At 37.5% G+C, this 25,994-nt stretch overlaps 1 protein-coding gene across 1 annotated transcript in view; it reads left to right on the top strand.

Moving 5' to 3' along the window:
* Positions 1 to 25,994, top strand: part of KPNA3 (karyopherin subunit alpha 3) — a 48,246-nt gene that overhangs the window by 6,544 nt on the left and 15,708 nt on the right. The window contains exons 2-7 of the mRNA XM_054653738.2: positions 13,530 to 13,574; positions 21,636 to 21,725; positions 21,919 to 21,948; positions 22,038 to 22,090; positions 22,174 to 22,269; positions 24,304 to 24,389. Of these exons, the coding sequence (XP_054509713.1) occupies positions 13,530 to 13,574; positions 21,636 to 21,725; positions 21,919 to 21,948; positions 22,038 to 22,090; positions 22,174 to 22,269; positions 24,304 to 24,389 (400 nt within the window). The remainder of the gene's footprint in view (positions 1 to 13,529; positions 13,575 to 21,635; positions 21,726 to 21,918; positions 21,949 to 22,037; positions 22,091 to 22,173; positions 22,270 to 24,303; positions 24,390 to 25,994) is intronic.

The raw sequence follows: 25,994 nt of genomic DNA, 5'->3' as shown, positions 1-25,994 counted from the left end.
CCCTTCACATCTGGAGAAGACCAGTGGTGGCTCAAAGAGGTCAGTGTGAAGGGGAGAAGGTATATCTTGTCTAGTGGTATTTAACTGTTGGATTGTTATCCCTTCACAATCTGATTAACACCATTAAATCTGCTGGGGAGGCTCCTTGGCTCACCTGACACTTGTCTCCCTTCTCAGGCTAAGCAAATGTTGCAGCCAGCTTTGAACTTGATTTTGTGTATATTTAAAAAGTACAGCAAGTACAAAATAGGAATATATAATGTACTAGTGTCTACAGAACAGGAGACAAATTTGTATCTTCTTCATTCAAACACCTGTTACTGAATTACTCATTTCCCTCATACTCTGTCATGTCTCATCAGCTGAGGACCTCTTCTTGAGCATTTTTAACCTTAGTTATTGTCAGATTCAGTAACAGGTGGACTTTGGAGGTGGTGATAGAGTAAGTGATTCTCAAAATCCGCTTGGGAAAACAGCTTCCTTTCAAGACTTGTAAGCCTTGATGGAGAAGTGTTTGAGTGTTCCAGTCCCACTGCAAATTTGCTGGTGTGGAACACAGAGCTCATCTGTATGAGGAAAAGGTGGTTGGTCACACAGGGTGCTAGTGTGGTGTGTGCCCAGGCTTTCAGAGGTGCAGTAGGGGATTCCTGACCACGTACTGTGTCAGATTTCAGGTTTGCAGTTCCTGGAGTGCCAGTCCTTGCCTTTTCTTAGTCAGCTACAGCGTAAGTCAGAAGGTTGATGAAGTTCTGCAGAGAGTTGTTGTGTCTTGCTGTGGTAACTGAAGTCACCACTCACCATCAGATACTCTTTGCATGCAGCTTTTTGGCATCGGGGCTCTCACTTCTCATGCACATGTAATGTTAGGTGCAAAGTCAGTGGTAGTGATTTCTCTGCAATAAAAATCGGACTTTCAGCCAGATACAGGAGGCTTTCCACATCAGGAGGGGGTCCTGAAATGAGAGCCCTGCTGCGATTCATCAGGATCCTGTTAACCACTGTTTGCCAGGTGTGCAATAAGAATCTGTAGTGTTCATAGCACTGATCAAACAGCACTGAGGAGCAACCTTCCAGACAAGAAGAGGCATTAAAGGAGCACTGATATGTGCAATCAATGTGATAGCATCTTTTCTTTTAGCGGAAGGACATATAAACTGGAATTTTAAGAAACTGAAGGAATCCTCAAGGAGAGCAGTATGATACCCAAAATGTTCAAGTAATGTAAGCACACGGATTCTATGTTTCTGTCACATTAAAAAGTGAGGTAGAAGCATCTAGAATTTAGGATACTGAAATGATTAAATCAAAAGGGCAGCTGACAAGGTTTGTAAGATTGTGGGATGCTGCTAGAGTGTATTTTCTAATTCCTAATGCTCCATCTTCTTCCTGCATTGTCAGCTGGGTTTGTTGTTTTCTCTTGCATTTGAGCAGAATGATCTCTTCATAGATTTAATTAGGCAGCTAGCACATGTTTAATCTTTTTTTTTTTTTTGCCTTTTGATTGTATCTTTCAAAAAACAGCAAAGAAAATCTGATTTCATTTGAGCATGTAATAGTATACCAAAGAAGTCTGCTGTGGTTGAATATAGCCTAGCTCTCTAGGGACTTAATTTATTGGTTTTTTTTTTCATGGCACCCTGTGAATGTATGCAAATTGCAATTATTTTCTCATTTTATAGATGGAATAACAAAATTTTTTTCCCCACTTCACAGGGAGGTGTTTATAAATATATAATGGATTCATAGAATGATCATCCCAGGTACTTTGGTATTACAGTTGAAGACTGTTTACTTATTTGAAAAGGGAGTGTCTTTATTCAAACACAGATGACACAAGAAGGTATCTGGCTAGTATTTAGCCTTGTATGTTTTCTTGATTTTTCTTCTTGCTAAGGGAAACTAGTATAAATATTTGGCATGCTTAAGAATCTCTGGTCTTCTGGTGTTTGCCCCAGAAATCTGTGAAACCTTTCTGACCAAACACTTAATTTTGTAATGAATTTCTTAAAAGAGGTTATCTACAATTTCTACAATCTACAATATAAGTTTTTACATTTGAAAGTATTTATGTTGATCTGAAGATGATCATTTTAGTCAGTTGTTTGCGCTTAATTACCATGAAAGATCCTAATTTGGCTTTGCTGCTTTGATGTCCTGTACACACGTGAATATGGTATTTTGTCTATGAAATATGGTATTAGGTGGTAGGTTTGGTTTCTGGTAACATGTATTAGTAAAAAAATGAAACTGTACCTGAGTTGGTCTTCTAGACTCTTCTTCAGACTCTTCTAGTCTTCTGGACTGTGGAAGGGGAAAGGGCTTCCTTGTCTTTTGTGGAGGCAGTCAGGTTTTTCTGCCTGACCAGACAGGTCTGCTGCTTTCCCTGCTCAAAAGGGATGGGAGCGATGCTTGCTTAGAAACTTTAGGAGAGGATAGAAGAGGTGTCATGTCTTAGGCAAGACCAAGGAGTGGTGTAGGTATTTCATTTGTTCTCCCTCAAGGACAGGTTAGGCTTCTCTTTCCAGGAAACTCTAAAGCATTTACTATCCTGCTCATGCAATTTAGCAAAATAACTAATTGCCTTTTTAGAAGTTTATGTACTGGCAAAAGCAGATTCCTGTAACATAAAAGTACCAAATCTCAAATCCTTGTACCTATTTAATGTGTCAAGAAGCCTTAATCTTTTAACTTTCAAAAGAAGTATGAATAGGAATTACTTGTAATTAGACTATCTTGGTTTCCACTCTTCTTGGTGTTTATTTGGTGTATTACAGTATTCAGATAAGGCAGAGCTGACATCTTTGTGAAATTCAGTATGCCCTTCTCTGTCCAAAAGATATGAGAGGAGAAGAAAAACTCGATGCAGGTATCCATGAGTTTCTTTTGGCCGCCGCATAAATGACCAAACGCTGCATTAAAGTTTTTCAAGGTAGACCTTGTGTCAAAATGGAGATGGCAAGTGACAGCATTGCCACTACTTTTTGTGACATTTTGTGGAGAGGTTCCTTGCTCACTTAGGACCACCAGTCAAAAGTAGTGGAATTAGTTGGTGATCCTTGCTGCCTACCTGTTGGTTTGTGCAGACCAGCTGTTGCACAGTGGTGAGTTTAACTTGGGGTGCTGTCGAATTACCTGGAAACCTGATTTTGCCTTCAGGTGGAGCCCAAATGGGTGCATTGTGGTCTTTGATCTGATATCAGTAAAAGTGTGATTAACAGTGTTAAGATCTACATCTGAATGGAAGTCCTGTAAAACTTGACAGGATATAATGTCCTTGATTCATACAATAGTAGTAACTGGAAATGGGCTAGATTTTGTATTCCTTCCATGAGTTTTGGTGTTGAATAGAGAATTCCAGCTCTTATATTCTATATCAAACCAGGAGATAACATGTTCATTGTATTCCAGTATTGGTGCAATTTGTGTTGAATGCAGCCAACTTGCCTCGAGTCCAGTCTCCTGAGGGTTGTTTGATAGTTTGTACTTGTAAACTGGATAATTGGTATATGGGAATGAAAACAGGAGTGCTCACTTCTCGCTTCTTTGCTGGTAGTAGCTCAGTATGGAGGTTGAACAGTTGCAGAGAGGATATCAGGACCTCAAAGAATATCCTTACAAAAGAGCTGGTAATGAATAAACATAGCAATTGCTTTTCTGCTAAGATCTTTTGGAGCAGTAGAAGCAGACAATGTGAATGGGCAGCTCTGTCTGCTTCCACAGGGCTTTCAGGTGGGTCAGCATCATGAGCAGTAATAATTGGAGGTTTGTGGCTTTCAATACTGGCATGAGAATCTGCCTTCAGTGAGTCATTACCCTCCACTAAGTAAAAGAGTTACAGTAGATCTCTCATTCATCCAGTTTGCTGAGGCTAGCCATGTTCAGATACCTGAATTATCTTGCCACAGACTAGTTAACAGAAGGCGCCTGGGCTTAATTTCAGGCACCCCAAACTGGGGATTTTAAAAAAAAGTGTGGCATCTCCTACTGCAAAATAACTAGTTTTCTTTTAGTGGCCTTTATTAACCCTGAGGAACTAGGTCCCAGACAAATCATGACATAAGATACAAGTAGCATAAACACTGCACTCTGCTCCTTTTGTACCTAGTATGGTGTTAAATGTTACAAGCCAGAAGGAAGATTTAAAATATTATGGTCCTGCAGCACACAGGGAATCTCAACTAAGTTTTAATACCTTCTGCAAAATAATAGAATGTTTACCTAAAAGAAGAGCAAATACCTTTTAGGTCAAATAGTAATCAAATGAAATAAAACTGTCTTGGAGTATCAGATCAAGGTACAAACGCATTTTAAGTTTGTTTGGCTGCTTTGTACTGTGGAATCCATGCCCCCTGCCTGCATTTTTAACTGGGTCAGCATAATTTAATGTGGAGCTATGATAACAAAGCCAGAAGTGAAAAGTGAAGTTGTTCTAACTTTGTAGTCTATACAACTAGGGAAAAAATCCTTTTTTTTTTTTTTTTCTTAGAAGGACAATTGGGAACTTTATATAGGAGTACTTGGTAATTAGGTAAGTCTCAAAATAAGGCTTGGGGAAGAAGGGTCTGCCTAGAACATACACTGGTTAGGGGAGAAAAGATGGGTAATCCATGATGCTGGTGAGTAAGGGAATAACCTAGCTAGAAGGCTTAATTTGAACTAAACATTTGGTTTACTTGGCATGGATGTCAAATCTTTTTGTATGTCCAAAAGAACTAGATGGGATTGGTGTACAGAGCATCATTGTTTTTAATTCCTCCAATTGTGATTAAGTAGTTGCATTCAGATTATCATTATGCTGTCCCAGAATTCTTCTCTCCTATATTGTGAGAAACTTGCAATTCTTGGGTAAGGGATATACACTTTGAAGGTGTGAACAGGTGGAACAGCAGTGTCACCTCCTGTCAGTGTTCTTAGTCTTTGTTTTTATCTGAAGCCAGCTGTTATCAGAACAAGTAGAATATCATCAGTTTAGGCCTCAACTTTACACGTACTAATTATATGCCTATGCAAATTGGGAATATTTAGCTTCTGATTTAACCAAAGATAGGCAGCTGACAATCTTAATCATCTCATCAATTGTATACAAACAAGCATTTTGATGGGGTTTTTTCCTGCCCCAAATCAGCCTGGCTTGTGAGGCTTCTGCATTTTCATGTGCATTGCAGTATTTCGTATTTTTGAAGAGGTGTCAGGGAAGGAATAGGGAAAAAAGGTCAGTAAAGCAATTTCTAGTGAAGATTGGTGTTTACTTCATCTATACAAACATCACCTTTTATTGTCTTGCACCCACACCTATGTTGTGAAATATAAAAATTGTACTCAAGGATATGCTCACATGCAAGGGGGAAGGCATTAGTTACATCCAGTCCAGCTGTTGGAACTGGGCCAGATTTTTCTTTTGGTTAGGCAGGTGGGAGTAGTCTAGAACTGACTTGCAAATGCTAAGCTGGTTGGGCTCCCTATATGTTTAATCAAGCTGCTTTACTAACCAGGCTATGTGTTCAGGGTAGCTCTTTCCTCTAAGCATGTAACTTCTGATTTTCTGAGATCTGTTTCTGTAATGTTGAGAGACAAAAGCAGAAATAAAGAATTTAATGATGTTTGTAAATTCAGAGAAATTAGAATTGGTCAGTGGATTTGTGCTCTCAATTTAATAGCTGAATTTTCAAAGGAATTAAGTGCATATCCTACTAAAGTTCCCGGAAACATAACTTGTGTATCCACAGGATAGCCAAAGCTGACATTGAGGTGTGTTGTTCATCTTGATGCCTTGTGAGGCTACCTAGAACAGAAGCTAGACAGTGTTAAAGTAATAAAGTAGGTATTTATTAAAATGCCTTCAAAGGATACACCTTGGGCAGTGCAAGAGCCTGGGCAAGGCTCCACCCAAGATGGATGCTGGGTCACGAGTTTTCACACTTTTATAACTTTCGGTCCATTTACATATTGGGGTTAATTGTCCAATTACAGCTTCAGGTTGTGAAGTCCCATCCTCCCAGATTGCTCTCCTCAGTTCACTGTTGTTTACATTTTTGGGGCCTGAAGCTGCAACAGTGTCCTGGTTCTCAGGCTGGATAAGGATTGTTTTGTCTAAACTGTGAAGAGAACTTGCTAACACTTTATATAAAGTTCAGAGTTATGTGCTAATGCGGTACAGAATCTGAAAAATATGAAAGCTAAAACTTAAAGCATGAGTCTTGTCAAGATGGTGCTGGCTTTCCCACTGCCATGGGCTAGCTCGAGGCTGATATTGCTGGCTGGCCTGCAGGAGAGTGGGAGTAGGCAGCTAGCTGGTTGTGGGGCAGTAGTGACGTGCTGCCTGGGTAAAAACATCTGCTTCCTCCCTCTTAATTTCTGATGGTTTGTGGACTTGCTTGCTGAAATTGTAATGGAAGTGGTCTAAATGTGTTGATTAAAAGTTGACGCTGTTGAGGTATCCCACTTAATTCCCACTTAATGAGGTGGATGCTCGGGATGAGCACCACACTGAGCTCCCTATGTTGTTGTTACAATGGTAGATAGATTTTTAGTTGTAGATGCTGGTTATGCTTTAGTATTCCTTCTGACACAATTGGTATAGCTAAAAGTAGTTAAAATTATTAAAATTCATACCACTTACTGTTGCAGCATTTGATTATTTTGTGCAGCAAATCTACATTATTAAGCTCTCCATACATGAAACTTAATTTTTAATTTTGTTTAAGGATTCTGTATCTCAGCATACAGCTAGTCAGAAGGTCAGGTCATTACATTTCATTTTGTACCACCCACATATTTAAATAGTTTTAGTTTGCTGATTTCTACTGTAACTGGGGATGAAGTAATCTTACCAAGTGTCCAGAATTCTGTGACTCCAGAAGTGATATACTTAAGGGACTTCAAAGTGTTTATGGTCAATTAAGATTGATTTTTAGATATGAAGTAGAAACTTAAAATTAACAGAAACCCTAAGACTAGTATTCCTATTTAATTGTGGATGAGATTTAGTTGCTTAAAGTAGTAACATCGTTTTAAAACATTGTGTCATAAATGGATGACTAGTCTGTCTACTTTGTCTAAGGTGTGATTTTTATCCTTTTGGATTAGCTTGATTTTTTTTTTCCCCTGCAACCTTGTATAACTATAGTAGGGTTTGGGTTTTTGTCCCGTTTCCTCCCCCGCCCCAGTACACCACTTTATGTATTTGCTACAGAGGAGTTTGAAAAATGTTATTTTGTTCTCATGTACAAGTACAGCTGATTGGTTTTGGGATTCCTTGAAATTTATTTTCTTTTTTAGTCTACAGAGGCTATATGGGTTGCCTTTTCAAGTAGTTTAATGTATTATGCAGTTAAATAGTTCTTATGTTAAACAAAGGCTTGAAAAGGTTGTTGGACTTACCTCCATAGAACCTCAATGTTATTCAACACTTGGAAGTAATCCTTTTTTTCCAGAAAGGTCTGCATGGCTCATGGTAAGGCACCAAGTGGCAGTGTGATAGGAGTGGTCTTGGCTCTTTAACATGTAATGAGCACGTACATCCTGTGCACTCTCATATGCAATTTCACAAATGGTACTTGTGCAGTGTGTATGGGTCGGTAAAGGGCTTCCAAATATTTGAAAAATAATTCTTTGAATTATTTATAGCTGGTGGTACAGCTTATGCTGATAATTCAGAATTTCAGAGGCCATTGATTTTTGATATCAAGAGTTCGATGCAGTTTTGTGTTCTATCTTAAAACAAGTATCAACTGAAAAATAAGGAAGACATTTCCCTTCACCTCAGGTGGCTGAAACTGAACTTTTGAGTTTCTTGTCATCTTGTTGAGAGAGATGCCACCCTTGTTGAGAGATCTGAAACACTGATCTGATGAGTACAGCTGTATTCTGTATTCCTTCTGCCCATTGAGTGTGTCAAAAGCAGTTTTACAGGGACCGTGGCATTCTTTTCCTCTTTTTTTTCCTCAAGGTCTAGTGTCTCTTAAATCTCTTGGCTTTTTGTGTTTTGTATCACAGTGAAACAAAGTTCCCTTGCAGCCCTTAACACAACAACCCTAATGTGTGCAGTGATTTTCTTTTTTGGCATATGAAATTAATTTCAGATTTGAGGGAACTAGGAATTATTTTTCCTTCAAGGTGATAAGGAGTGATCCTTCATAGGTAACTGTGTCTGACTTTGGAAGAATATTCAGAAATTCAGTGTAGAAGTGAAACACTGATTTATCCAACAACACCTAGTAGATCTTTTGGGGTTTTTTATGCTTTATTTTATAAAATAACAAAATGCTGAGGAATTTGAAATTAGAAATACTGCTCAACATCTACTTTTGACTTGTAACAAGACTTAGAGTACTTGGTGCATTACTGTGGTCATGTCAGCCTGTCAAACATACTGGTAAATAATTGTTCCTTACATATGTTGAACTGGGGAGAAGGAATCTCTTGTTACAAAAGCCTTACGAACTTAAGTCTGCCTTGAGTCATGTATAACAATTGAGATGTAATGTTGTAGCACAGCTTGATAAGTGTTGTGTTCTTATTTCTTACTGCTGACTGGCAGTTACTCATTTTTACTGTTTGCACTTAGTGCACGGTGCATTAATACCTTGTGTTTAGGGTGTCCTCATGGTTCAGATGCTGCAGCTGTCATCATTTTGTGATTTGTAGGATTTTGCCTGTGCTGTATTTTCCCTGTCAGAGACTTGGAGAATGTTATTTTTTTTATCCTGTGAAACAGTTCAGCCTTAGCTTGGGGGTTAGTGCCGAGATGTGCTGTTTCAGTGTTCCATGAAGTTACTTGTTTGAGCTCATTATGTTGAGATGTGATCATAGTCAGAAGCTGTGGATGTCAAACCCTGTTTTAGATCCGTTGGTAACCTCTTGCTAGACTTCAGTTGGTGTGGTATCTATACACTTCAGCAGATGTCCTCCCAGCCTGGAACCTGGGAATGAATCCTGGGTTAAGATGCAGAATAATTTAATCTCTTCTCTCTGTTTTATCTGACATGTATTAGCTGGGGAAAATGTTTAGCCTTTCTACTAGGGTATAAATCCCTTGTAAATACCTCTCAGTCCCCTACATGCTGGGTCTTGCAGGTTGTGTAAAAGCATCTTATTCTGCTTACAGTGGTAATGATTCCTTGAAGGGAGACTAGCAGTGGTACTTAAGACTGCTTCTTTTATATGCTATTGCACTATAATATGTGTGTCTCTTCTGAGGCTGTAGGAAGGTGCTGATGACCTGCTGTATTTCTAAATTGGTTCATCTGAAACACAAGCTTTAAATACTTTCAAGAAATGGCAAATCAGGACAAAAAATTATCTGAATCATTTAGGTCTGTTTTTTAGGGAGTAAAATCTGGGCTTGGTCAGTCTTCTGTCCTATCCTGTCCCACTCTCCTCACTGACCCTACCAGATAAGATTGGAAATTGTGCCTTTTGGTCTGCAAGTTTTATTTTAAAACTTCCAAAAGTCCAGCAAGAGTATGCAGAATATGGTGCTATATGTGTACCTGCATTTCTTGTAATTGGATGAAGCTGAAATATATTTTAGGTCTTCCAAGGCAAGGATTACTAGATTGTGGACATTCGGAGTCTTACCATGGGGCAGTCTGTCAGTAGTGTATCAGCACCAATGGTAAAGAGGAGAAAATCAAGCTGGGCAACAGTCTGGAGAAATCCCCAGTAAGAAGCATGAATAAAATTAGCTAATCAAGCCAATGTGAAGTGCATTCATGTGTTTTTCATGTACGTACAGTCTGTAATTGCCACAATTGACAAGTATGAATTAAGTGGAATCCGTGGGATTAAACACATTGATATGCAGTGGTCATGTCATGTGTCAGGAACACAAAGTGTTGGTTAGAAGTAGTGTCAGCAGACTTCAAGCAAGGAGCACTGATCATGATCCAGCCATGGCAGCCAAGTTTAACTGCCAGAATGCACCACAGGCTCTTTGGGAACTTCAGTCCCATGTGCTTGTAGGAAGTCTCTAGCCCCAGCATTGTATCACTGATTCTTGGTGATCTTGATGACCCTGACAAATGGACTTTTTTTAAAAAGATGTTGTGCCAGCAAGAGAGCCCTGGGAGCATGAAGACTGGGAACCCTTAGTTTAGTGGGGGGTACTAAACTGTTTAGTAACAGTCATTGGTTCCATGGAGTTAAAACTGGTATCCCAGTTATCAACCTGTACTGCCTTTAAAAGGAGGAAGGTAAAAAGTACCAGAGCTGCTTTAAAGAGAAAACACTCATAGTAGGTTTAAAATGAAATACAAAAGAACACCCAAAAGGATAAAACCCAGGTAATATGGAGATTGCCTAAAGAGAATTAGAGCTCAAAAAAAGTGTGGTACTGGAAAACAAAAATGTCTTCAGAGGTGATAACTTTTTTATGAATCTTTCTAAAGAGTGATAGCTCTCTAAATGAGGAAAAGATGGGAGATTTTTGTACATTGATTGTGAAAACTGTGTGTAATGGAGTAGTGAAATATTTTGAAGATCAACTTGATAAAAAAGAAGAAAGAGTAAAAAAATATTGAGACAGATTTGTAATAGGGTAGAATCAGACAGGCTGAAGTAATGGAAGCATGAAACAAAGATAAAACCCTAATGGAAAATCTGAGTGAATTATTTGCCCTTAGAAAGAAGCTTGGAGTCTTCCCAATGGAGACTTTATGGATGGCTGACTCTTGAGTAACTCTCTTTATTGTTACTAAAATATTGTTAGAGAAGGTTTTAGAGTAAATTGATTAAATGAGTAATAATGTCTTGCCTGGGACTGCCCTGTATTTGGGTTTTTTCTAAACCAGAAATATCAAACTGCTGAACTGCTGAGCCCAGCATATAGTATTCCTTAAATCTGCCCTGCTTCCAGAGGAATGATAGGTGATAAATGTTACCATGATCTTCTAAAGAACTTGAGATTTAGTCTCTCTCTTTCTCTGTTCAGTATAAATGTTCTAGAGTATTCTTGCATAGCCAAATGAGTAAATTGTAGGTAGGGAGCAAATCTAAAAGTAAATTGTGCCTTGCATCAGTTAAATCACTGAGACTTCAAATTTGGCATGTGCAATATTGGAGTTTGGAGAGGAAAATTCTAGTGGACATTTGAGTTGACTGATTATGATAGGGTACACCTCAAACTCAAAATTTAAGATGAGTAGGAATAAAAGGTGAGATTTTAGGGGAAGGTGGGATGGTGTTGCTAGTGAAATGTTCAGTAAAGAGTTTTGGTGTTTATAACACAGAATGATCAAGAAAAGGAGACTTTACAGCATTGTTTAGTTACATTTTTTATTGAAATGCAGTTACAGAATCATGGAATGACGTGAGTGGAAATGAGCCTTGGAGATCCAGTTCCAACCTTCCTGCCATGAGCAAGAGTACCTCCCACAAGACCAGCTTGTTCAAAGCCTCATCCCACTTGGTCTTGAACAATTCCAGGGTTGGAACATTCACAACTTTTCTGGGAAGACTGTGCCACTGCATTACCACCTCACAGTAAATGTCTCCTAATGTCGAATCTAAACCTGCCCTCTTTCAGCTGAAAGCCATTCCCCCTTGTCCTATCACTCCATGCTCTGGTAAAAAGCCCCTTTCCAGCTCTCTTGTATCCCCCTTTAGTACTGGGAGGCAGCTGTCATGGGGAAGAAGTGTTGAAAAACTTCAGGCTATATGGTTTTCTTAAATTTGACACAGTTACTAAGATTATTCAAATATAAAGTTCTAATAAAACAAGAAATTTTAATGACTGGTCTTGCTAGTTGCATATGATGACTTCTTGGGTTCTTTGTTCAGACAAATGAACCTACACAATGCCCTCCCATTCCCCAGCTATCCAGTCCCTATCATACTGAGCTGTTGCAGCAGGCTCAGATGGTCACAAGTATCAAAGCAAAGGGTTTACCAAAATGATGAGAGGGGGGAAATAACCTGCAGTTCTGGTGGATGCTGTAGTGCTGGTGTCCTCTTACAGTGATGAGGACTTATTTTGTTTAAAGTAGTAGAGTTCAACCCTGTAGATGTAAAAGGAGCATTTTGTCCATGTTTACGTGAGTGAGCTGGTTAATCAAGCAGTGGGCAGGAAGACAAGCCTTTCTTACTGTCAAGTGATCCCAAGGTAATGAATTTCATGGAGAATTTGATGAATTTCATAATGGAGATGAGACAGCTTCAGGGAGACCTCATTGCAGCCTTCCAGTACCTTAAGGGGGCTTACAAAAAGGAGGGAGAGAGGGTGTTTATATGGGCAGGTAGCGAGAGGACAAGGGACAGTGTTTTTAAATTGAATGAGGGTAGGTTTAGATTACATGTCAGGGAGATTCTTTACTGAGGATGAAGTAAGAACCTGAGGCACAGGTTGTCCAGAGAAGTTGCCCCATCCCTGGCAGTGATCAAGGCCAGGCTGTATGGGGCTCTGAGCAAGCTGGTCTAGTGAGCAGCACCCCTGCCCATGGCACTGCTGTGCAACCTGGCTGAGAGCAGTGAAGCTATTGTAGTTCTGTCCTGTATATATTCATGGTGTGAAATCTGCTCATTTTTTCTATCTGTGTTTCATCTTTAGCATGTTTGATGTTTTCTTAGGTGGCTGATGGGGAGTGCTGGTGTTTACTGTTTATTGCTGGTCTTCACTGGTAACTTTTTTGCTCAGGGAGTTATTTGCCCTAACTCAAAAGGAACATGATAGTGGCAGTGAAGGTCAGTAGCAAGGATAGGACATAAAGTATTTTAAAAGGCTAATTTTAGTTAGTGTGGGTGATCTTGCTGGACTGCAGCAGTCATCCAGTCCTGTTCTCCTTTGAATTGCATTCTGATGGTACATGTCTTTTCCACTGATAGTTGAATGAACCTAAGGAGATTGCTTTCAGTAGGCTAAATTCTTTTTCAGTCTTCTGGTCTGTCTTATCTGAGAGGTGCAGCAGCATTGTCAGGAATGCGTTCGGAGTGCGCAGTATCTTTAAGGAGCTGAGATGCTTGTGGGTTGGTTTTCCTTTGTAGTGTTTCAGCTACAGATCCTAAGGAGACTCAGTACCACTGTACTGCTTTGTTTCCTTTTTCTGCAAGCCTGATTGGTCTTGTTGCATAGAGCTCAGTCATGATTGATTTTGGCCAGAGAACTAGTATAGGTTATGTGTTTAGGTTGTGAATGTGATTATATGGGAATATGAGATGGTCTGATATGAGAATATGAGAAACCTGGATTTACTGCTGCCTATGGTCTGCACATATAAAAACACCTGGAGAGTCATTCTAGTGAAAACTCCATGGGAAGTTGATATTTTGTACCTTTGGGATACTTGTTGTGGTAAAAGCTATCTGTAAGGTGTATGATAAAAAAAAAAGAGAACAAATCAAACAAACGAACAAAAAAAACCCAACCGAAGCAAAACATCACAAAAAATATGTGCATCCTCCTAGAAAAGATTGAGTTATAAATTATGCACAGTTTTCCATGTCTTTTGATGAATAACTGCACTTTTTTTAACCTAGAAACAGCTGATTCCAAACAGAATACTACTTTCTTGACATACTTTTTTTTTTTTAAACAGACTATGAGAAGACACAGGAATGAAGTTACAATTGAATTGCGGAAGGTGAGTCTGCTTTTCTTTATCAACTGTGTTGCTTTGCTAAAAGTGCTCTGGTGTCTTAAATAAATATTTTTCCATAAGCTTTGCTTTATAGCCCCAAACTTATATAGAAAAGGTGCAAATTTGGTAAATACTAACTGTGGATTCTAATTTATTTTTCTTCTCCAATTTGTGAAGCTCAGTACAACAGAGCAGTACTGCTTTACTCCAGTGTATCACTTGGAAATAATCCATATTCAGTTTCTGTACCAGTTATTACAGTGGAGCTCTCAGCTGTTCAAATGTTTAAAATCTCTGAATGGGAAAAAGGAGAGCTTTAGCATTTAGAAAGTGAGGTTGTTAATTTATCTTGTTTTCTGAAAATTATTGCTTCCATGCTGTAAAGGGAGTTAATTTGGGGGTCAGATTTTGGCTGTATTGGGTAAATGTCAGTATGGCTGGAAAGATCATGAGTATGAGAGCTGATCTAGTTTACTGCTCTGCCTAATTAGAACATTCGTTACACCCTTATCTTTCATAACTCTTCCAACTGCCTTTCTCAGCACCTCAAAGAGAAAGGGTAAACTTTTATTTGCTTTTGGGTACCTTCAGTGTATTTGAGGACTTCATACTGGCCCCTTTACCTTTATCCTGTTGAGACAGATTCAGTTCTTCACCCTTTTCTTGAACACTCTCTTTCCTAAATTTGACTTGTTGCTGCTTCTTAGATCCAAATTGCCTGAATTTTTCTGGAAGTCTGGAAATCTGAAAGGATGCAGGCTGCAGCTGAGTTTTAAATGGAGTAGTGAAAACCAGTTCCTGATACTGTATTCCTCTTTATACTAAGTATGTTTTTGACAGGCACACAGTCTGTGTATGCTTTGTACGCTTCTTAGAGTACCACAAAGCAAATATAGTTGTTTTGTTTGCATAGTTGAATAAATGCAGATTTTTTTTTTTTTTACAATTGACTTCTGTCTCCTAAATTACATCTGCTTTTTCCAGGCTTTCCCATTTTGTTCCCCAGTATGTTTCCAGGCTTCTCCAACTTGGTATAACCTGTATTTTCTATTAGTTTCATTAATGATCTGATAAGTATTTGGCTTGAATATTCTCAATATAGCCCAAACTCCTTTTGGTCTCCCATTTGATGTTTATCTCCAGTTTGCCAGTTAAATCCTTGACAGTTTGAGTAGTGCTTGCTTAGAAGTGCACACTCATCAAATTCTGTCTTATGTTTTCATTATTTGCAAACTGAGAAGACAAAATACTTGCTAAAATCAAAGTTGAGGGTTTGTAAAGAGAAACTATGTTGATGGAAATTAGCTTGACTTTTGAGAAATTTTGTCTGCACTTATCACCTGATTACGTAGGAGCAACCAAAAAAATCTTGTAGTAGCATTTTCCTGGGATCCTTCTGTTCCTCTTGGAAAAAGGGACTTTGTTTTTTCAGGTCTTACAGAAAAACTTCTCTATCTCATTACATTATAAACTATAAACATTTCTAAGATTCATCCTGAGACTATAATAATTAGTCAAAGAAATCTAATTTGACTCAGAAGACTGGAAAATGATCAGCAGTGGAAGTTTATGGTGACATGTTAGAGGCCCTCTTTGTTCAGAAATGGTGTAAAACTTGCTGTGTAACTGTGAAATCTGTACTGGGAAAAGTCATTTGTTGCACTTGGGCAGCCTGTGCCTGCTAGCAAAGCAAACCTGTAAAAGATGGCTTAGCTAATGCAGCATATCCTTATACATCTTATTAAATTGAGATGGAATGTGAGCATTCCTGTGCAATCTTGGAAGAGAACTTTGCAGTGCAAAGTGAGAGTTTTAATTTTAAATTAATTCTTATAATTGGTTTTTGTAACAGGTCACAATTTCAAGGCCAGTTTATTACAGAAGCATGGTGGGGAGCAAGTCAGACACTTAAGGCAAGATATTATCCTGTGTGGAAGGAATCCAGCATGTGCCAGTAATATGTGAGTGAAAATGAGGAGGAAGCCTATGAGCTGCCAGTGACTTCTCACTGAAAACTGCACATGCAAAGATCAGTTACACATTTAGAGGAGAAGTCTGAGCACTGGATGTAGGTCAGACTGTAAATCAAGAGTGAACAGCAGCTGCAGCACTCTTAAATGCAGGAACTGGTGTTCTTGAATGTTGGTTAAACATCTTCACTGCAGAGACCAGAAAAAAATTTGCTTTAATAATAAATTCACTGTGTCAACTCAGCTAGTACTGGTTTGCAGTTGGAACTCTGTGGTAGATGAGATTATGTACCATTGCTTCTGGTACAGAATTAAGACTGAAATGTTAAAGGATATGTTTTGATAATGTTTTATCAAGTTCCAGCGGTGGAAAGGATAAGTTGTAGTATCATTGCTTCAGTCCTTACAGTTAACACTGCTGCTCTAGCATGAGTATGCCAAAATCAGGAAATTTTTGGCATGACCTTAGTAATCCACTGGTGCCTCTTCAAAGGAAAGGGATGTGTTCTCTTCATCCCAGCTACCCAGATGCTGCATGTACACCTGGCTTTGAAGAAAAGAGACAAATTGAGTGTATTCTTGATCTGTACAGTTGAAGCACTACACAGTCATGGGTTTGTCTTTTGAATCAATGTGGATATAAATATTAAATGAATGGATCTGATGAAATTGTTCACATCTCTGTTTAGTAAGATGGAATAAATAAAAAATCATGGCTTTGAACAGTAGTAAACAACTTCAGCATGCATCAGTGTGAGGTGTTTATTCTCTTGAAATTACAGACATCAAGGTGCATTTGCAACACATTCTGTTTCAAGAATATATTATCTCTATTCACTGTCTTCACACCACAGCTCTTACTCAGGAAGAAACTATTTTTTCCCCTGCTTTTTATTTCTCAATCACTTATTATTTGTTTAGGAATTTAATTGACAAAGATTAGCAAAGCTATCTGACAGGAAAAGGTAGCAGTAGTCTGGCAGATTCCAGGTTGAGGCATGGGTTGGCATCATGAGCCAGGCAGATGACACTCCCCAGGGTCAGATGCCCTTTTACTGATTCCATATTGGCTTTGTGTTCTATGCATTTTGAGAGTGGATCTACTACATTTCTGGAAAGATAGTCTTGGTCTCTGATTATATTGTTTGTACAGCAGCAGCTCTGAGAGCTTAAACAATAGCCATCTCCCTTTCCTGACAGATAACAGTGTCAGTTCTGATACTTTAAGAGTCAGGTGGTAGAGGCTGCATCAGGATGTAGAATATAAAGCTCTTCAGTGCAATGTCTTGGTGAAGTCTGATTTAGAGTGTTTATCACTTGGTTTCAGCATCCCAGAAACCTGAAGGCTGCTCTGTTAGTAACAAGGATCCTGGAATTAATTGGCTTGGTCTGTTAGTCTCAATCTAGAGGGGCATAGTGGATGAGCAATGGTTAGGATTCAGTTTAAGGTTCTATATCTAAATAAATCCTGTAACTCCATTGCTCTGAGACATCCTTTGACTCTGGGTGCTTGGCTTTCTCTGAAGATGAAGTTTGTCTTGGGTCACTTGTGTGCCTAAACAAAGGTAGTCAGTCTTAGCCAGGTCAATGATACGGTCATTGAGTTAGATGTCACCCTTCAAAGGAAGCCTTAGCACTCCTAACTTCAGCAGAAACACAGGATACTGTCTGCTAACTGGAATCCTAAGTACTTCCATGATCTCTCACAAGGTTTATTTTTGGCTTTCTTGGCAAACTCAGCTGCCTCTGAGAGCTCACAGACATGAGCACGTGAAAGCTTTAATTGCCAATTAAGTTTGGTGCAAGGCAAAGCAATTATTTGATAAATAAGTGGTGGATTAAAGAGTCATGGGCATATGTCTTTTTTTACCTCTTTCCCTGGCATACTGTCCTTGTTTCTACTTTGATCTTTCCTAAATAAGATTGCTTATGTCCATGATAGCTCCTAAATAAAATAGAAGACTCTTTGAATAAAGGAATCTGTCTTTTATGTTGCTGGGAGTGCTAGGGTGGAAAATAAATCTTTTTCTGATTCTCAGTAAGTCTGAAACTCCAAAAGCAAAAGAAAATACTTTGTTTCAGGACTGTAAAACTTGTATCAGTTAAGTGTCTTTTCCAGTTCAGTGTGTATGTATAGCTTTTTGTTCGCTATAAAGGACATATTTTAGTACATAATATAAGTCTGCCAGTTTGAAGAATGACTACAATGACAGGGACACTGAAGCACTATTAGTATGGTCTTCTGGAGGCTTCCCTAACATTTTCTACTATCAAGTGTTAGTAGCACAAATTCTTGGTAAAGAATTTGCCTTTACCCTGCCTCAACTGATTCATTTAAAAAAAATACCCTAAGAGGAAAATTACATTCCTAATGGTTTCTTTTAGAGGCTTAGTTGAAAAGGGTTAGGAAGAAATTCTTTGGAGATTTGCTTGAATCCATTTGAGTGAGATCTTGCTGTTCCCTGACTTAAGAGGTCTCAATCTTTGCAATTCATGCTTAGGCCATACACTGCTATCTACTTCTTTTTAGTCAATTTGTCCCTTTTCTGAGACAGATGAGCACTAACCGAACAGGAACATTATGATGGCTCTGTGTTGTCACAAAGGTGAATTAGCAGAACTCAAATGTAGGGAAGTGCCTACCTCTTCTAACTGTGTATCTGTAGCTAAATCTTTATCTGAAGAAGAATCTTGGAATCTGACTTGGGCTCAGTGGTAGCTTAAAAGGGATGTCCAGAAAACCTGAATCTACCTTCATCACTGGCTTGAACCCTTAGTCTCTCCTTGGATGTAATTGCAGGGGCAAGAGCTGCTTGTTGTCATCTGTGAGTATAGCTAATACTGGCTACCATTAGGAACTCCAGTTTTTAATGTTGAAATGTTCTTGAAGTTCTGCTTTTTGTCCTCAGAAGACTCAAACATAATTATGTTAACTTTTGTCCCTCAAGAACATCTACTGGCTACTGAGCTCCTATTTAACTTTCCCCTGACTTGAAGAAACATTTTGTAATGGTATTTGTTATCTGCAGGCAAAGATTTTCTTGTTAATTTCTTTTCCCTTTTAATCTTGGAACCTCACAACAGCTGGCACTCCTCACAGAGCTTTCCGGTGTGTCCAGTGCTGAAAAATATGTAGAAATTCATATTTGATACCTTTCCCAGTTCTGTTAGAGCATCCCATTGGCCATGTCCCCTAGTACTAAGTTAAATGTTGCACAGAGTTTTTAGGATGTTCCTTTTACCCACAAGGAGTCTTCTGTTAAATCGTGTTTTTGAACATTTGAAACTTCCTTGAATTAGTCTTTATTTTTTTTAATTGTGTGGCCGTCTTCTAAGAAGATAAACAAAAGAAGTACCAGGATCTGCAGGACTTGAATACTTGCTGTTCATGTAGCTTGACCATCCCACTGTCAGTGAAGCAAATGATGTGCATCTGTCATAAAAACTGGACAAGAGAGTGCACTCCTAGTATCATTACTGTTATCTATTCATTTGGCAAGTTTACCAATGCCCTTTGTAGGCTGCTGCAGTGGGATCTCTACCAGAATGTTGGCAATACTTACAACCAGCAGTCAGCACCTGTTTATGAGCTTCTGTACTTACTGGACATAGTATACATGGTTCAGGCAGTGTTGAGAATCTTCCCTTTAGAAGGAGACTTGCTGCATTTTGTTTGTGACAAGGTTTAACCATCAGAATTCTACTCTGATGCTTCTACCTTTGAAAGGGCTCTCTCACCAGGCTTTGAACAGGACAGCTGTATCCAGGTATGTTCATTCATCTTCATTTTCACCACAGGAGCCTGCAGAAGGGGCCGGTGCTTTGATTTAGGCAAAACCTTTTTGAGTTTGCTACAATACGTCCAAATACAAGCATTTTAAAGCAATGGCAGGCTGCAAATCATCTTCTTTTACCTTCTGTGGGAGAGTGATTGCCTGTCAAATTACTGGAGAGAGTATTTTAGTTGTCTAGGGATTGGACGCTTTTGCAGATGGACAACGATATTTCAAATAGCCTTAGAGACACTGTTTAGAACTGAAAGGTTTCATGAGCACTGACTTTATAAGAAATGCTAATTAGAATAGAAACTTATAGTACTTCTCAGTAAGTACTAGCCTCTCTGCCTCAGGCTGCTGTGGAAACTCTTCTATATTGGTCCTGACAGTTGTTTTTCAACCCAGCCACCTGCAAACAGTGAATAGCTACAGGAACATTGTTGCTTCTCCTTTCTTTCCTTGGCTGAGGTAATTTTTTCTGGAGCCTATCACACCATATCACTGATGGCCTGAAGACATTGCCTGCACTCACAGAAATTGTGGCATTATTCTGTGGTCAGTTATATCCTGTGAAGTTTCTTTTTCTCTCTTAAGGGGGTGTAATATCTTGGCCTTAGAATATGGACTGTTACTGGTACTTGTTTTGGTTAAGGTTAACAGTAGGAGGCATTCTGGGAGGTATGCTCATGGTGCTGAAGGATTGGATGGTTGAATAGTTGTGTGTGCAGGTATAGAAGGCTTACTGGAACAGGAGAGGCTCTTGTTCAGCTCAGTGACTGGTGTAGGAAAATCAGGTAAATACACTGCAGGTCTTTCTGCTGAATCCATCAGTTTATGTGTTCCTGCCTGATGCACTTTGTCTGCATACACTGCTTTCTTGGTGCTCGGCTGCCCGCTCCTTCCCATCTTCCTTCTCTGCAGATGCACTTGCCAACAAACTGCCTGTGGTGCTTGTCTGTACTGATGTGCTCCGTGTATGCAGCTGTTACTGCACGGCTCTGGAGCCAGTCTAGGTGGTCTGTGCACTCTTTGAGGATCTAGTTTCTGTTCTTACAACTTGACTAAAATTAAACTATGCTAAGTCTGTGGAATGTTGTCTTCTGCATTAAAGGGTTATTCTCGTGCTTGTTTGTAGTTTTAGCTTTGTGTTATCTGAAAAGAAAAATATATTGATTGGGAGGATTTCAAACTTGTTTTAAGTTATTTCTAAGATGTCTGAAAGGTAAACACGTCCCTGAAATTTTGGACCAGGAATTGCTGCTTTTTATAACATAAAATAAAATATTGGGGACCCTTCAACACATCATTCTGTTTAGAGGCTTTTTTAGATATTACAAACCAGGTGTGGTTCTCTTAATGAGCACTGTGCTTATCAGATAATTGGAGACTGAAAAGCGTGCCTTTCCTTGCTAGTATACTAGATTTCTTCTAGATGTTAGAGCTAGCTCTTGCACTTTTTCAACATTTTGCATCATTAAAGAATTAAATCTTAACTTATAAAAAAACCAAAACCAAATATAAAAAGGTGTTCAGATATATATACTGTATCATCATCTTCCATTGCCTCTTCTGTCTTTGTGTACCTCTAGACATACCAAACAAATTATAAAGTCTAAAATTTAGAAGAGACCATTTCACAGTTTTGGTATAATACTTTTAATACGTTCTAGATTTGTAAAAAAGTGTGAACAATTGATGATTTGGGTTTTTTTCTTTTTAAATTACTGTTTTATGTCTTCAAATTCATTAAATTAGGAATGTTAAAATGAAATGTTAAATGGGTATTTTAACACTAAAAAGATAATTTTATTCTTTTAGAATTCCTTAAAGGAACTAAGACTGGAGGATGTCTTGTTTTTTGTCAGGACTTAGGCTAATAGCATGAGTGGGAAATACTGCAAGTGCCAGTGTGCATGGAGCATGCTACTTTACACAGAAAATGCAAATAGATGTGACCAGGGAGCTTCAAAACAAGGTTTAGCTGAAAAATAATCTTTCACTGAAAAAGAATTTCTGTTACGTGTGGCTAAATGTTAATATCATGCAGAGCTATGAGTATTGTGAATGCCTGTTAGAAAACTGATCCCCAGAGTGTGAGTTTTAATTAATTCAAATGTCATGGATTGTTGTAGATCTGTCTGATTAGCAAGCTGCCAGATTATTACAGCTAAAATACTGCAAATTCTATTTGCAGCTACAAATGCCTTTAAAAAAAGGCAACCTTATCTATACTTAAATGTTGAAAGGGTCCATTGTGCATCACCACCCTGTACTAATAAGCATTAGAAGTGGCTTTATTTTTTGTCATTTCTTTACAGAACAAAAGAGATGAACATCTTTTGAAAAAAAGAAATGTTCCTCAAGAGGAAAGCTTAGAAGATTCTGATGTTGATGCTGACTTCAAAGCAGTAAGTTCCTTGATTCTGGAATTATTTTTAAAACTTTGGTGGTGTAACTGAACAATATATTCTGTTATCTTACAGTTATCTGAAAGTAAATTTATGAACTGATACACTGTTAAAATAAGTTTTCTTGTATTAAATGTTTAAGAAGGTTATAATTTATCAGCAAAATTACTAAAACTTTTTTTTTCTTTTCAAGCAAAATGTAACACTAGAAGCTATACTGCAGGTATGTTACATTTAACTTTTTTTTTTTTAACTAGAAGGGTGTGTTCTGTGCATTTTTAATTTTTACTGTGTTTTTAATTTTTATTTCAGAATGCCACAAGTGACAACCCAGTGATCCAACTGAGTGCTGTCCAAGCTGCAAGGTAAAATAAATAAAGATACAGAAACATAACTTATACATGGTTTTTGTTATAAAAGTTACTTACTTTTACTTTCAATTTCACAGAAAACTCCTATCCAGTGACAGAAATCCACCTATTGATGACTTAATAAAATCTGGAATTTTACCAATTCTGGTAAAATGCCTAGAAAGGGATGATAAGTAAGTATTCTTTTAAAAATCTTCACTGTTACTAGAAATTTGCATTAAGAAAAAAATGATTATTTGAAACAAAACTGAGGATTCCAGCACCATATAATCTGACACAGTGGATCAATTCCATGGTGATAAATCACAAGTTCTCCAGGAATATTTATTCTGCCACTGAAATGTCATTTAATTTTTTCAAGCGTGTTTGAGCATATCCAAGTAATGGAGAAAATCTTACTACATTTCTCACTGGGTTTGAATATTTCAGCCTTTCACTAGCTTTTTTTAAGAAACCTGCCACAGACTTGTGTGTATTTGTGTGAAGGCAGAGAACATGCCTGGTTGTGAACAGGGGATTTTTGTAGAATACATTTGTCTTTTCCATTAAGATTATTAGCTGGTATTTCTGGTTTCTTCTCACTGCAAGGTGTGTTTCCTTCTGGCTCTCTGCTGCTCTCTTATGTGATGGTAGAACATGGTGAGCATGCTCTCTGAGCCTTTATTGGAAAACAAAGAGCTTCAGTAAAGAACATAGAGAACACTGAGCATATAGCTGCAGGCATTTAATGACATGTAAGAAACAAAACATGCCATATTCAACAAATCTTGAGCCCCTGATTCGGATAGATAGGGATTAACACAATTGAGGTAAATATTTTAGCCTGTCTTTGATCTCAGGCAGACATGAATGTATTTATAGTATTTCCATTTTCAATGTTATTTCTGCAGCTATGAGAGCTAGGAATTTCAAAAATATGTTGTGGTATTTTTGGTATATTTTGATGGCTGCAAAACTACGAACTGTGAGTAGGGTTTTTTCCGAGCTTGTTTAACAAAACAGTTGCTTAGAAGGCAGCTGACAATAACATTCAAATCAGGAAAGAATTTTAAAATGGGTCATGAACGCTTGTCTGCTCTAGAAGTAAATGGTTCAGTGCTTTGAAATTTTTTTAATTTGAATCTTCTGCTAGTTTTTGTATGATTTACCCTTGTACATATTTAATAAGTCTCTCAAAATTGAACTCAATGTTTTTTTTTAAGCAGTCCTTTTAATCGTGATTGCTATATAATATTTAGCAGAGTTAAACTCTGAAAAGACTTTGCATAACAAATCATTAAAGCTGTTATTCATGTAATACTTAAAAGCTTATCATGAGAGAAAGAAAAAAGGGACTAACCTAAAGCTAGAGTTTTAATACACTTGATCCTAAAATTTAAAGGTTTATAGGTAGCTGCTGAGAGGTGTGATTTGTTTTTACCTCCTTTTTAATTCTTCCCATCCCAAATAAAACCTCAAATTGCTTTGGAAATTAATACAAAAAAAAATTTTAAAGAAGCCGGTATTTAAAACTGTATATAAAACATGACTGATAAAGGCACAAAAAGCCATGGAAATGAAACAGTCACCTGACAGTAAATATTCTCTGTTCTTCCTAAATCCAGACACTTACAGTTGTGCTAATGACCATGGGCTATAAACTCTTTTGTAGCTTGTAGAACTCTTAACTTAAACAGCAGTTTTCATGCAAACCGTTTTACTAAACTGCGGTTGGCACAGACAGCAGTTGACAGACATCTTGGAAGAGATGTCTCAGCTTTCATGACATTTGTAACTAATTTTATCTGTATTTAATAAGACAGGTGTGATGCTGTCTTTTCATACCGATTGTAGATATTTTGCCTGTCAATGATGGTGCAAAAAAATGTCTGTATCCAAGTATACCAGCTTGCACTTGATCTGGAATGTAGTGGCGGAAGAATCAAGTTTAATTGGTTGTTTGGTTGGAGTTTTTTTGTTACAAATACTAATTCAGAGTGATGAATGGTTTACAAAAGGTCACGGAATGCAAGACCTCTTTTTTTCTTACAGCTTTTTCCCTGAAAAGTCCAGGCTTAGATGTTGGAGTTTTTTAAATGTTAGCCCAGTGGTACTGCCTAAATGTAGAGTATTTCTTATGGATGCAGCTAGCAATATTGAAATGATCCATAAAATAGTCTTCAGATGATGTATCAACTTATAACTAGTATAAAACTCTTTCATTACAGTCCTTCATTACAATTTGAAGCTGCATGGGCATTGACTAACATAGCATCAGGCACTTCTGCACAGACTCAAGCTGTTGTACAGTCGAGTAAGTATTACAACTTTGGTTTTTTTGGGGAGGAGGCAGTGGGGGTGGATATTGTGGGAAAAAGAAAGTATTTGGATAACAAATGCCATTTCTTATCAATACCATTAAAGTAATAAATACATGCTTGTCCTGAAGATTTCTGAAAGATTTCTACATTTGCTCTTAAACATAAATCTGCTTGTCACTAACAATCAATGTTAAGGATGCCAGACAGGATTTCCCATAAAGAAGACAGAGAATGACAGATGACACAATCACTATGACAAAAATCTAAGTCCTTTCTCTTTCTTAGTTTGATTTCTGAAATCATGTACCATTAATTGCTCTGTGGATAACACTTAAGTTAGGAGTTAATTCTTTCTGCCTCAAAGGTGTGTTCATAAATCTTATTAAAGTTGTTAAATATATACAGTATGTAAGGTTGCCCATTTAAATACATTGTTAAGAAAATTACCATCCTTTCCTTGTCTGTATGATTAGTATCTCCTGTACACACACGTTTATTGAACTGCTTTCATTTCTTGTTTAACCAGACAGTGAGAAAGGAAAGAAACTCTAAAGTCAAATGAAGATAAATTAATCAAATACTTTTTTCATTATTCTGTCTATAGCTTTTATGGATCAGCATACTTATCTTAAAACAATCACCTTTGTGCTCATAGAATATGTTGTCATAAAACACTAGATTATAGATAAGCAAATACATAATAAGCTATCTTTACTTACTCATATTCTCATTTTTATATGGGAAAGTGGTGACTTAGTTGTTTGAATTTTTTTTTACTGTATGAACCTGCCTTTCAAAGTAAAATGCTGGTTTATATGTTTTCATGGCTAAGAAAATAACTAAATAATTACTAGATTCTGTATATTTAAGATACTGGAGCATTATTATTATTATTATTATTATTATTATTATTAATAATAATAATAATAATAGTAATAGTAATAATAATAATAATAATAATAATAATAATAATAATAATAATAATAATAATAATAATAATAATAATAATAATTGGATAAAATTATCTTACCAAAATGAGCTTTGGATAAAAATCCAAAGGCATTAAAACAAAAAAAAATCAACATCTTGAATTTGCTTCAAAAGTTTCTGATGCTATTTGGGCACCTCTGTTTTTAGATTGCTTTTGTGGTGTCTAAGTACCTTTGAAAATCTACTCCCAAGTTTTTCCTTCCTTCTCAACTTGTTCATTGGTTAGTCATTGTTTTCTTTCTTTTTCATGTCCCACAATGTTGTCCTGTTTGAATGAAGCTAATAGAAAGGATGTTTATAGTATTAACTTTGCAGGAAAAAATCTTGAAGTAAAAATTAAAAGTAGAATAAAAGTATGTACAGCATAACTAAAAGCATTATTGTTACCTGAACAATTACTAGAAGTTCAAGTTGGGACATGTTTCTCCCAAAATCTGTTTAGTTAATGCTTGAAAAGAAAATGTGCTAAATGACTTCAGAGAATAAAAAGCATTTTACTCATGAAGAGAAAACGGATGAAGTTTAGTCTGAAAGTCTTGCTGCTTTGACTGGGAGATGACCGAGGGAAAACAGTCTCCCAGCTCTTCTCCCTTTAGATAAAGGAAGGG

This window comes from Agelaius phoeniceus, chromosome 2 (assembly GCF_051311805.1).
Source record: "Agelaius phoeniceus isolate bAgePho1 chromosome 2, bAgePho1.hap1, whole genome shotgun sequence".
NCBI classification, from domain to species: domain Eukaryota; kingdom Metazoa; phylum Chordata; class Aves; order Passeriformes; family Icteridae; genus Agelaius; species Agelaius phoeniceus.
Note: the sequence above shows the minus strand (reverse complement) of the source record. Positions and strands in the feature narration are given on the sequence as shown.